The sequence below is a fragment of the Vombatus ursinus genome, unplaced genomic scaffold (genome assembly GCF_900497805.2).
Source record: "Vombatus ursinus unplaced genomic scaffold, bare-nosed wombat genome assembly UNPS02009062.1, whole genome shotgun sequence".
NCBI classification, from domain to species: domain Eukaryota; kingdom Metazoa; phylum Chordata; class Mammalia; order Diprotodontia; family Vombatidae; genus Vombatus; species Vombatus ursinus.
In genome coordinates, this window is record NW_020948840.1 from 2,898,036 (window position 1) to 2,910,934 (window position 12,899).

At 34.9% G+C, this 12,899-nt stretch overlaps 1 protein-coding gene across 1 annotated transcript; it reads right to left on the reverse strand.

Annotated features, from left to right (window-relative positions):
• Positions 1–11,694: 11,694 nt before the first annotated feature.
• On the reverse strand, positions 11,695–12,639 carry LOC114034612 (olfactory receptor 2AG1-like). Its single transcript, XM_027850350.1, has one exon. It carries the CDS (start codon positions 12,637–12,639, stop codon positions 11,695–11,697), a length of 945 nt encoding a protein of 314 aa, XP_027706151.1.
• Between the last annotated feature and the right edge of the window lie 260 nt (positions 12,640–12,899).

Genomic DNA, 12,899 nt, shown 5'->3' on the forward strand with positions numbered 1-12,899 from the left:
TTAAGACATAGTTCCAAGAAGATAAAAATTAGGAAATATTGATTCCCCCATTAAATTATAAATTATTGGAGGGCAATGGTTGTTTCCCCCTTTTTTTGTATCTCTAGAACTTAGTCCAATGTCTGGTACATAGTAATGCTTATAGACTTGATATGAAAGTAATCTTTCATCACAAATTGAAATGTCTTAAGGAGATCCTTGTTTCAGAAAGTTTGAACAAGAAAGTTTGGGAATTGATTGACTTAAAGAAAAGACAAAATATTTTGTACCAGAATAAATCAGAATATAAAGGCAATTTTTTGAAAAGAAGAAAAAAGATGTCCTCTTTTCAGGGATAAAAATTCAGTAAGCAAAAACTAAAACATAAGTTTTATAAAATCTGATGAGTGTTGGTATCTCAAATGTCCACCATTCTCCATCCTTCTGAAAAGCCTGGCATTAATGATGACCTAAAAAAACCCTCCTTCTCAAACATTCTAAAGAGCATTTCAATATTGTGATTAAAATTAACTATGAATCAAATAAGAAAAAACTATCAGATATTCTAAAAATTCCATGAACACCAAAAACAAACAAACATATTTACACTATTTAGAGTGGAGCAGTAGGAGACTATGCAGCTAGGTGGTTCAGTGAATAGAGCACTGGGCTTAGAATCAGGAAGACTCACCTTCATGAGTTCAAATCCAGACTCAGACACTTACTAGCTGTGGACCCTGGGCAAAATACTTAACCCTGTTTGCTTTAGTTCCCGATCTGTAAAATGGGTTAGATAAGGAAATGGCAAGCCATTTTAGCATCTTTGCCACGAAAAGCCCAAATGAGGTCACAAAGAGTTGGACACAACTGAAATGATTCAATAACAAGTAGGAGACCATAGAGCCTTCATGGATCCACAACTTTATCCATAATATAGGCTTCCTACACACCATGATGCCAGCTACCCTATGAGGTTGACATCTATGAACTACAAGCAGAGTTCTCATGGGAAAGGCTGGGAGAATGACTGTTGGCATGGGCTGAGATAGAATTATCCTGACTTGATTTCCTAGTTTGACATTTCTTCTTGAATGAAAAGTATCTTACCATGTAAGCCTGGCTCAGTACAACTGATTATCTATATCACTCTAGCCTGAAATTGACCTCAAGAAAGACAAATATTTTCCCCTAACTGTATAGCTATGTCTCTATCCTTCTTTTGTGGCAGGTAATCAGTATGAATACAATAATAGATTTTTATCTCATAGGCTAATATTGAAACACATCTGAGCTACTATGATAAGATGCAGGTATTGAGCTATTTAGTTTAGAATTTTAGTCCTTTCTATGTCCTAAACAATCGAGCAAATGAGTATTTGGCCTTTTCATCTGCCTGTTACTCGTTACATATTCATATATAACATTAGATTCTTTAATGTCTTGTAATGATATGACAATAATTAGGCAATGATGTAAAGATTTGGGAAACCAGGATGTGATTCTGTTATTTAGTGAGGTTAATATCATAACTGTTATCAGTTTTGTGTTAATGAAAAGAATTTCAGTACAATTAGTTATTTTAAAAGATGAATGATTTATAGTCTATCTTATATTTTCTTAAAGACATCCGCTTTTACTCAGGGCTATTCATTTGAACATGGTTACTAACTGAAGATGTTTTGTTATAAATAATTTATTTAATATGCATTGCTTAGAATTATCACCTAATCTGTTTATACATCTAATCTCAGAACCTTTTGCTACAATTGAAGGTAATATGACAACTTTTAGAGAATTTATTCTTGTAATTAGAGGTCATCATCTTATAAAAGTGTTCTGTTATTAATTCCTTAGTAGAATCTCATCCTCCTAAAGGGGCAATGAGCATCTAAAGGAAAATAACTAGAGTAAATAACATCATCATCATCATCATCATCATCATCATAGATAATTATGCATGCCAAATATAAAAGGTAGGTTCAGAATTTCTAATTTTTCAGTAGTTATTTGAATTTCTTTAATATATCAACATGGCAATTTGTTAACCTAAAAATGTAAATTCTCTGGTCTAAAAGGTTCCCAATTTGAGGTTCTTATTAGTAGAGTCATAAAGTTTGAGCCAGCTCTTGCTATCTGACCTGGTTATTGGCAAAGTAAACTTAAAATTGTGTTAAGATCTATTTTGTGAGAGATTTTAACAGAAAAAAGGGATATTCAGAAATGACCTGAACTGGAGACGAAATTCTGCTAAGGTTCTCTGAAGCCCTACCCATTCTAGAATGCCTAAGAGGAGAGATTTCCAGAGGACCAGAAGACTACATTAGGAGATGTTTTCAGAAACCAGATAATTTTATGAAATGTTCAAGCCCTAAGGTATGATGGACTGATGAAATGGATAATGGGAGTGGATTATTATTTTTAAAATTTACTTCTTCCCTATGTGCCTCTATTCTGTAAGGTCTATGTGCCAAAGGGGACTTCCCTCAATGGTTCCCATCAACATTGGTCAATCTTTCTACCTTTCCCCCTCACGTTATTCCCTATTATAAACCTCAGAGTTAAAAATCCTAGATGAAACATTTGTCTTATCAGTTAATAATTCATTGAGGAGATTGTGTCTCTCAAAAGAATCAAAGTGGGGAATTAGGGAAATTATTTTGCTATTCTATTAATAACCCATTATTAATTAGGATCCAGACTATTTATTTCCTCATTTAGGGCCCCACCCCTAAAGGTCAACCAGTCTCTGAAGGGCATGGCTGATAGAGGAAATTGCCCTAATCCTTGGGGAACAGGTTCCTTGATCTTGGACAGGACTCCATCCAACTAGGAGACCTTACTTATGTTTAGAGTGCAAACAGAATTTAATCTAGGTGAATTTCTTCCCTAAAACAAAGAGCCTATGCTGTTGCACATCTCCACTGGTGTTTAGGGTGACCTAGTTGATGAAGGAGGAAACCAACCAGAGTGGTCTAGATGGAGATGAATTCCTTTGTCCAGATTTCTGGAGGCCGCTGAGTCTCATAATCAAGCCATGTTCTCAGCAAGAGGAGCTGACAACTTTCAGCCCACCTCCTCATTAATTGTCCAATTAATTGATTTTTACCTGTCAGAAGTATCTTTTTTTCTAAAGGTATTTAAGGTATTATATTCATTCAGTGTCTCCGTTTCTCTCTTACTGAGAGAAACCACTGACCATCAATTTATTGATTAATAGTTAGCCTAAATAATAAATTATTAGTTACCCAGAAACTGTCTCTTAGGTTTTTCATTCATCACAGTAAATAGCACCAAGTAACATTAGACAAGGCTGAAATAACAAAGGAAAGCTATTTAAAAAAAAAGTCTTATCCCAGGGGTCATAGTCCATAATGAATCAAAGTAACATAGCAAACATTCAAAAGAATGATCAGCAAAAGTCACAAAGACTATAAAATTTCAATTTCAGAAAGTATGGTGAATAAGGATAACATCTCATTGATGTTCAGAGATTGCAGCATTTGTTAAACATTTGCTAAGTTACAATCATGTTAAACACTGAGCATACAAAGAAATTTTAAAAAAATATGGTCCCTGCTCTCAAGGAGCTAACATTCCAGTGGGGGAGATGACATGCAAACAATCATGAAAATACAAGATGCATGCAGTTAATTAATTAATCTCAGAGGGAAAGAACAGAAGCTGGTACCCATAGAGGGTAAGTCGTAGGTGAAGGAGGAGAGAGTTCTAGCCATGGGCTATACAATTGAAAATTGATTTTAATTATCTTTTGCTAAGACTTAATCAAACTAAATTTAATATTCCCTTTTGAGGTTCCTTCACCTTGTAAACTTCACCTACCACCCACATTCCAGGGAAACTTGCATAAAGGTAAAACTTTCATCTTGTAATTACTTCCACTTTTGTAACCCCATGTATCACCTACTTTCAAAAGAAACTTGATTAACCTGAAAGGTCAAATCTCATCAATTTAAACTATTGTAGCAGGTCCCATCACCTGCAACTAATCCCATTGCCTGAGAACCTTTGTCTTGTGATTAAAATCACATCTTAGTTGTGGTTAAGGGGAGGTTCAAATGATGTAATCTTGATTCTGACTATGTTATCAATATACAATCAGAAGAAGACACACCTACATTACTCAGATTTTTTTTTGTTTTTAAATAGTGTTTTATTCCTCCCTCCAATTAAATGTAAGGCAATTTTTAACATTCATTTAAATAAATGAGTTCCAAATTTTCTTCCTCCCTTCCTCATTTCTTCCTTCCCTAAGATAATAAGCAATTTGATATAGGTTGTACATGTGCAATCCTGTAAAACAGGTTTCCATATTAGTCATGCTGTGAAAGAAGAAATATACCAATAGGAGGAAAAACACACACACACACACACACAAATAAAGTGAAAGATAGTATGCTTCTATCCACATTCAGACTCCATCAGTTCTTTCTCTGGATATAGATAGCATCTTCAGTCATGAGTCCTTTGGAATTGTCTTGAATAATTGTATTGCAGAGAATGATGAAGTCATTCACAGTTGATGATTGTACAATTGCTGTTACTGTGTACAGTGTTCTCCTGGTTCTTCTCACTTCAGTTTGAATCAGTTCATGTAAGCCTTTCCAGGTTTTTCTGAAATCTGTCTGCTCATCATTTCTCATAGCACAATAGTATTTCATCATAATCATATGCCACAACTTGTTCGTCCATTCCTCCAATTGATTCCCCTATCTCCTCAATTTCCAATTTTTTGCCACCACAAAATGTTGCTCAGGATTTTGCTCCCTCATAGAGCAAAACCATCTTAGCAATCATCTTGCTAATTATCATAAAAGACCCTGTCAGCCCTCACTCAAAGTCTTTGATTATCTAGAGAGGCCATTGACCCAATTTATTGATTAATGCTAGCCCAACTAATAAATTGATTGTACGTAGAATTTTGCACTTCAGTTTACCTTAATTTCTACCATAACAAGGCAAGTAACCTGTGGGAAGGCATAGAGTTAGGGGATAGAATGTCACATATTAGGCCAGTGAAAGTGGATCATCTACTTGAAAGGTAAGTAGGGGTCAGATAGTGAAGGGCTTAAAATGTCAAACAGAAATTTTGTATTTTATTCTGCAGGTAATATGGAGTTACTGGAGTTAGGGAGTGGGCTAGTTGTGTGACATTTGAATTGCAAATTAGGAGAATCATTTTGGCAGTGAAGTAGAGAAAGAGTTGTAATGGGGGAGGATAGATGTTTGAGGCAGGGGGACTAATTAGAAGGCTACTGCAATAGTCCAGGTGAGAGGTAATGAAGGCCTGTATAGGCATATCTAGTTTTATTGTACTTTGTTTCACAGATATTATGTTTTCACAGATATTATGTTTTCTACAAAATGAAGGTTTGTGGCAACTCTGTGTGGAACAATTCTATAGCATCATTTTTCCAATAGCACATGCTCACATCATGTCTCTGTGTCACATTTTGGTAATTCTCACAATATTTCAAACTTTCTCATTATCATTATCTGTTATGGTGATCTTTGATCAGTGATCTTTGATGTTACTATTGAAATTGTTTTGGGGTGCCAAGAACCACGCCTATAGACACTAATGCATTATTGATGGAGTTGGTGGAGAGGGACACACACAGAGTAAAGGTAAAAGGTTGGAGTAGAATATATTGTGCTTCAGCTGAAGTAAAAAAAGCAGGGGTAGCAATCCTGATCTCAGACAAAGCAAAACCAAAAATAGATCTTATTAAAAGAGATAAGGAAGGAAACTACATCCTGTTAAAAGGCACCATAGACAACAAAATAATATCATTACTAAACATACATGCACCAAGTGGCACAGCATCCAAATTCTTAGAGGAGAAGTTCAGGGAATTACAGGAAGAAATAGACAGCAAAACTATACTAGTGGAAGACCTCAACTTCATCCTCTCTGAACTAGATAAATCTAACCACAAAATAAACAAGAAAGAAGTTAAGGAGGTGAATAGAATTTTAGAAAAGTTAGATATAGTAGACCACTGGAGAAAAACTGAATGGAGATGGAAAGGAATATACTTTTTTTCTTAGCAGTACCTGGCACTTACACAAAAACTGACCAAGTACTAGAGCATAAAAACCTCACTATCCAGTACAGAAAGGCAGAAATATTACTAAGTATTATTTAATAAATATTAAATGTATCCTTTTCAGATCATGATGCAATAAAAATTATATGTAATAAAGGAACATGGAAAGATAGACTAAAATGAATTGGAAAGTAAATAATCTAATCCTAAAGAATGAGTGGATCAAACAGCAAATCATAGAAACAATCAATAACTTCATCCAAGAAAATGACGATAATGAAATAACATGCCAAAATTTGTGGAATGCAGCAGAAGCAGTTCTTAGGGGAAGTTTTATATCTCTAAATGCTTACATGAATAAAATACAGAAAGAAGAGATCAATGAATTGGCCATGCAACTAAAAAAGCTAGAAAAGGAACAAATTGAAAATCCCTAATTATAAGCCAAATTAGAAATACTGAAAGTCAAAGGACAGATTGAAATTAAGAAAACTATTGAACTAATAAATAAAGCTAATAACTGGTTTTATGAAAAAAACAATAAAATAGATAAATATTTTGTTAATTTAATTAAAAAACAAGAAAGAAGACCAAATTACCAGTACCAAAAATGAAAAGAGTGAATTCACCACTAATGAAGAGAAAATTAAAACAGTAATTATGAACTATTTTACCCAACTGTATGCCAATAAATTTGACAATCTTAGTGAAATGGATGAATATCTACAGAAATATAAATTGCCCAGATTAACAGAAGGGGAAGTAAAATACTTAAATAACCCTATATCAGAAAAAGAAATTGAACAAGCCATCAATGAGCTCCCTAGGAAAAAAATCTCCAGAACCAGATAGATTTACAAGCAAATTCTATCAAACATTTAAAGAACAATTAATTCCAATACTACATAGACTATTTGGGAAAATAGGTGAAGAAGGAAACTTACTAAATTCTTTTTATTATACAAATATGATGCTGATACCAAAACCAGGAAGAATCAAAACACAGAAAACAAATTATAGATCAATTTTCCTAATGAATATAGATGCAAAAATTTTAAATAAAATATAATAAAAAAGATTACAGTAACTTATGATGAGAATAATACACTATAACCAGGTAGGATTTATACTAGGAATGTAGGGTTGGTTTAATATTAAGACATCTGTCAGCATAATTGATCAACAACAAACTAGCAGAAACCACATGATTATCTCAATAGATGCAGAAAAAGCTTTTGACAAAATACAACACCCATTACTATTAAAAACACTAGAGAGCATAGGAATAAATGGAGTCTTCCTTAAAATGATAAGTAGCTTATACCTAAAACCTTCAGCAAACATTGTATGCGAGAAGCATTTCCAATAAGATCAGGTGAAACAAGTATGTCCATTATCATCACTTGTTCAAAATGGTACTAGAAATGTTAGCTTTAGCAATAAGAGAAGAAAATGAAATTGAAGGTATTAGAATAGGCAAAGAAGAGACAAAGCTATCACACTTTGCAGATATGATGATATACTTAGAGAATCCTAGAGAAAAGTAAAAAACTACTTGATACAATAAACAACATTAGCAAAGTTGGAGGCTATAAAATAAACCTACATAAATTATTGACATTTTTATAAATTCCCAACAAAGCCCAACAGCAAGAGATAGAAAGAGAAATTCCATTTAAAGTTACAGTAGACATTGTAAAATATTTAGAAGTCTACCTAACAAAACAAACCCAGGAACTATATGAACACAATTACAAAACACTTTTCACACAAATGAAGTCAAATCAAATAATTGGAAAAACATCAATTGCTCATGAGTAGGCTGAACTAATATAATAAAAATGACAATTCTACCTAAATTAATTTACTTGTTCAGTGTCACACCAATCAAACTACCAAAAATTATTTTATAGAGCTAGAAAAAATAACAAGATTTATCTGGAAGAACAAAAGGTCTAGAATATCAAAGGAACTAATGAAAAAAAAATGCTAGGGAAGGTGCCCTAGCCATACCAGATCTTAAATCTTATTATAAAGCAGCAATCATAAAAACTAGTTGGTACTGGTTAAGAAATAGAGTGGTGGATCAGTAGAACAGTACATGAGACACACTAGTCAATGACTATAGTAATCTACTCTTTGATAAACCCAAAGACCCCAGTTTCTGGGATAAGAACTCACTATTTAACAAAAATTGCTGGGAAAACTGGGATATAGTATGGCAGAAAGTAGGCATAGACCAACATCTTATACCGTATACAAAAATAAAGTCAAAATGAGTACCTGATACTATAAGCAAACTGGGAGAGCAAGGAATAGGTTACTTGTCAGATCTGTGGAGAACAGAAGAATTTATGACCAAACAAGAGATAGAAAACATTATGAAATGCAAAATGGATAATTTTGATTACATTAAACTGAAAAGTTTTTGCACAAAGCCAATGCAACCAAGATTAGGAGGGAAGCAGAAAACTGGGAAATAATTTTTACAAACAGTATCTCTGATAAGGGCCTCATTTCTAAAATATATGGAGAACTAAGTCAACTTTATAAGAATACAAGTCATTCCCCAACTGATAAATGGCCAAAGGATACTAAAAGGCAGTTCTCAGATGAAGAAATTAAAGCCATCTATAGTCATATGAAAAAATGCTCTAAATCACTATTGATTAGAGAAATGCCAGTCAAAACAACTCTGAGATACCACATCACACCTATCAGATTGGATAACATGTCAAAACAGGAAAATGATAAATGTTGGAGAAGATGGGGTAAAATTATAACATTAATGCATTGTTGATGGAGTTGTGAACTGATCCAACCATTTTGAAGAGCAATTTGGAACTATGCCCAAAGGGCTATAAAAATGTGCATACCCTTTGACCCAGCAATACCACTTCTAGGGCTGTATCCCAAAGAGATCATAAAAATGGGAATAGGAACCACATGTACAAAAATATTTATAGCAGCTCTTTCTGTGGTAGCAAAGAATTGGAAACTGAGGGGATGCCCATCAATTGGGGAATGGCTGAACAAGTTGTGGTATATGAATGCAATAGAATACTATGTGCTTTAAGAAATGATGAGCAAGTGGACTTCAGTAAAACCTAGAAAGACTTGTATGGGCTGATGCTGATTGAAGTGAGCAGAACCAGGAGGATGTTGTACACAGTAACAGCCACATTGTGTGATGACTTACTTTGATAGACTTAGCTCTTCTCAGAAGTGTAAAGATCTAAGACATCTCCAAAAGTCTCATGATGGTAAATGTTAGCCACATCCAGATAAAGAACTATGGAGTTTGAATGCAGATCAAAGTATGCTATTTGCTCTTTTTTTCTCTTCTGTTTTGTTTTGTTTCTTCTTTCTTGTGGTTCCTCCTATTTGTTATAATTCTTCTTTACAACATGACTAATGTGAAAACATGTTTAATAGGAATTTACATGTAGAGCCTATATCAGATTGCACATCATCTTGGGGAGGAAGGTGGGGAGGGAGGGGGAGAAAAATTAAAAACTCAAAAGCTTAAGGAAGTGAATGTTGAAAACTAAAAATAATTTAATTAAAAAATTAAGATGTGTACATTTTTTAGACACAATACTATTGAACATTTAATAGACTACAGTATAGTGTAAACATAACTGTTATATGCATTGGGAAACCAAAAAAATCATGTGACTCTCTTTCTTGAGATATTTGCTTTATTGTGGTGGACTGGAATTGAACTTGTAATATCTCTGAGGTGTGCCTGTATATAATGGTGTTAGTTGTGTGGGTAGTAATAAGGAACATACATGGGGGATGTCAAAGTAAAATACACAAGCCTAGACAAAAGATGGGATATATATGGTGTCTAGAATGACACTGAGGTTGGGAACTTGGGTGAGAGGGAGAATAATAGTTTCTTCAGTAGTTGGAAAGAAAGGAAGATTTTTTGGGAGTAAGATAATGAGTTCTGTTTTGGACATGTTCATTTTTTTTATTTTAATTTTAATTTTTTTATTTTTAGGCATTTGAGGTTGTGACTTGCTCAGGGTCACACAGCTAGTAAGTGGACATGTTGATTTTAAGAAGACTAAGGGATATCCAATTTTAGCTGTTCAAAAGCAACTGGTAAAGGGAAATTGGAACTTACGAAAGAGGATAAAGATGGATACATAGATCTGGAAATCATTTGAGCAGAAATGTTATTTTGAACCCATGTGACCTGATGAGGTCTGACAGTATAAAGAGGAAAGAGAATAGTGCTACCCAGGAGAGAGCCTTGGGCAGGGGAATCCTCATTGCATTAATTTATATTTCTTCCAAAGCTGAGAAAAAACTTCATGTATAAAGAATGCAGGGTATTTCTTTCCAAACCCCAGGATGAAAGGATTGAAGGACTGCCTCTCTGATCTTCAACAAGGGAAAATGGAGGTCTTTGAAAGAATGAATGAAGGAAATATTAAAAAAAAAGAAAAATAAAGAGTAATAATAAAAAAAAGAGACTTGGATTCTTTAAAACTATTTTATGGATCCACATAGCTTCAAATGATATACTTTTACAATGTATAACATAGCTAAACACCAACTTCTTCAAGAAATAGAGGACTTTATATTTACTGAATATGAATAGTACCTTCTTCCAGTCATCATGATGATCCCAGGCATCTAACTTTCCCTCCTAACCTCAACTCCTGAATGTCACTCAAGCAATTATGTAGGCCAAGTGCTATTTTTATACTTTGACAAATCTGTATTCTCATTGATTAACCCATCCATGCCTATCTATTTTGCAGAATTCATTTTATGTCCTTTGAAAATCTTGGACAGGATGTTTACCTGTTGGTTTTTATTGAAATTTCTTGACATTGCATAGACATCAATGTAGCAATATCTATAGGTTATTCCTTGCTGTCACTATGTGGCTGCCCATATTTTTTCCCTAATCATGCATGGGCTCTTTATAGCATTTTTTACACTCTATTTTCTGAATAGTTCTCCATTTCTAGCATGTAGCTTACTGTTTATGCCCAATACACTGCTCTCTATTGCTCAATGAGTGAGCCTCAACTTTACTTGATAAAAGTAAAAACTCATTAACATAGTTGGCCAAAAGTGAATTTCCCCTGGGAAATAGTGAATTTTCCCTTCCTTGACATCTTCAAGTAGAGGCTGAATGGACTTGTGGGAGAAATTATTATACAAGGGATGCTGTTCACATAGCTGATTGTTGAGCTGTTATTTTTGGTTTTTGAAAATCATGAAGATTGAGAGAAGCGTCACAAGACTGGAAAGGGACAAATTTTATGTTAGTTTTCAATATTGGGGAAGTATATTTTTAAAGCTATAGGCTGCTGATTTTGAGTACAATTCTTAAAAGAAATTCTAGAATGCATTTTGAAGTGTGAGTTTTGTTACCTGGGCACAATTATTAATGCAATTAGAGAAGTCAAATATTTTGTACCTCTTTAGAATTTCCCTTATGTTTCCCCTTCTATAAATACCTCTTACATCCTGAATGACCTCATGTGTAGAATATAGTAGTATTAAAGTAAGAATAAAAGGGAAAATTTAATTATGGTGCTGATGAGACATTCCAGAAAAGTGGAAATTTGGTAGCTACTACCTCTCAGCTGGAAGATACAGTAAAGACCTGTGTAGGGTTCTACAATTCTTGACCTGAGGGGCCTTTCTCTAGCAACTTCTTCAGGGATCCCAGTACATCCTTGTTCCTCAGGCTATAGATCAGGGGGTTCAGGGCTGGAGTAATAATGGTATAGAACACAGAGATGATATTGTCCTGCTGAGGGCTGTGGTAAGCACTGGGCAGGACATACATGAACACAGCAGCTCCATAGTAGAGCCCGACCACTGTCAGATGGGATGAGCAGGTAAGGAGAGCTTTCTTTCTCCCCTGTGTTGAGGGCATGTGGAACACAGCAGTCAAAACTAATGTATAGGAAGCAATGATAGCAGAGATGGGGATGAGGAGGTATGTCACACCCATTGTGTATACCATGAACTGGTACTTTGTGGTGTCACCACATGCCAGCTTCAGCAAAGGAGGGATCTCACAGAGCAGGTGGCTTATCTCCCGTGTTCTGCAGAAAGAGAAGTGCATAGTGTATGTGGTATGGACAAGGGCATTCAAGGATGCCAAGAGCCAGTTTGTGGCCACCATGGACCAGCAAACTTTTGGTCTCATGAAGACCATATAGTTCAGGGGATGTCGAATGGCTACATAACGGTCATATGCCATAAGGGCCAACAGGATATCTTCAGCGCCTCCAATTGTCAGCAATAGGAACATCTGAAACCCACAGCCTGAAAAAGAGATGGTGCTCTGTCCACACAAGTAATCCACAAATGTTTTGGGGGAAATGACAGTTGTAAGGAGCAGATCCATAAGTGAGAGCTGGCTGAGCAAGAAGTACATAGGCACATGGAGCCGCTTGTCCATAGCAATCAACAGGAGCAGGAGGCCATTGCTGGTCACAGCCATCAGGTAGAGGAATGTGATTGTGGCACAAACTAGTTCAGGGTACTTACTGGACTGGAGAATTCCAAAGAGGAAGAAATTATTCTCCAAGGTCATATTCCAGAGTTCCATTGTACAACCTCTTTTTTCCTGGATCAAAACAGAGAGGTGGGTACATAGGCCTAACAAATCCAGGAATAATATAAATGTATGATGTTACAAGGCCACTAAAAATCAGTAGGTGGTAAGCAATAGGGTGAGAGATTTCCCATTGGCAAATTAGATTCATACCAACAATTATTGAGCTTACTTTTTGGTAAAAGTATATCCCCTCTTACAATTGACAAAGATGACCATCAAATTGAGCCAAGTAAAGAGTGATGAATTACTTT

Excerpts from the sequence above, each read along its gene's own strand:
- LOC114034612 (XM_027850350.1), bottom strand. The coding sequence starts at position 12,639 with ATGGAACTCTGGAATATGACCTTGGAGAATAATTTCTTCCTCTTTGGA.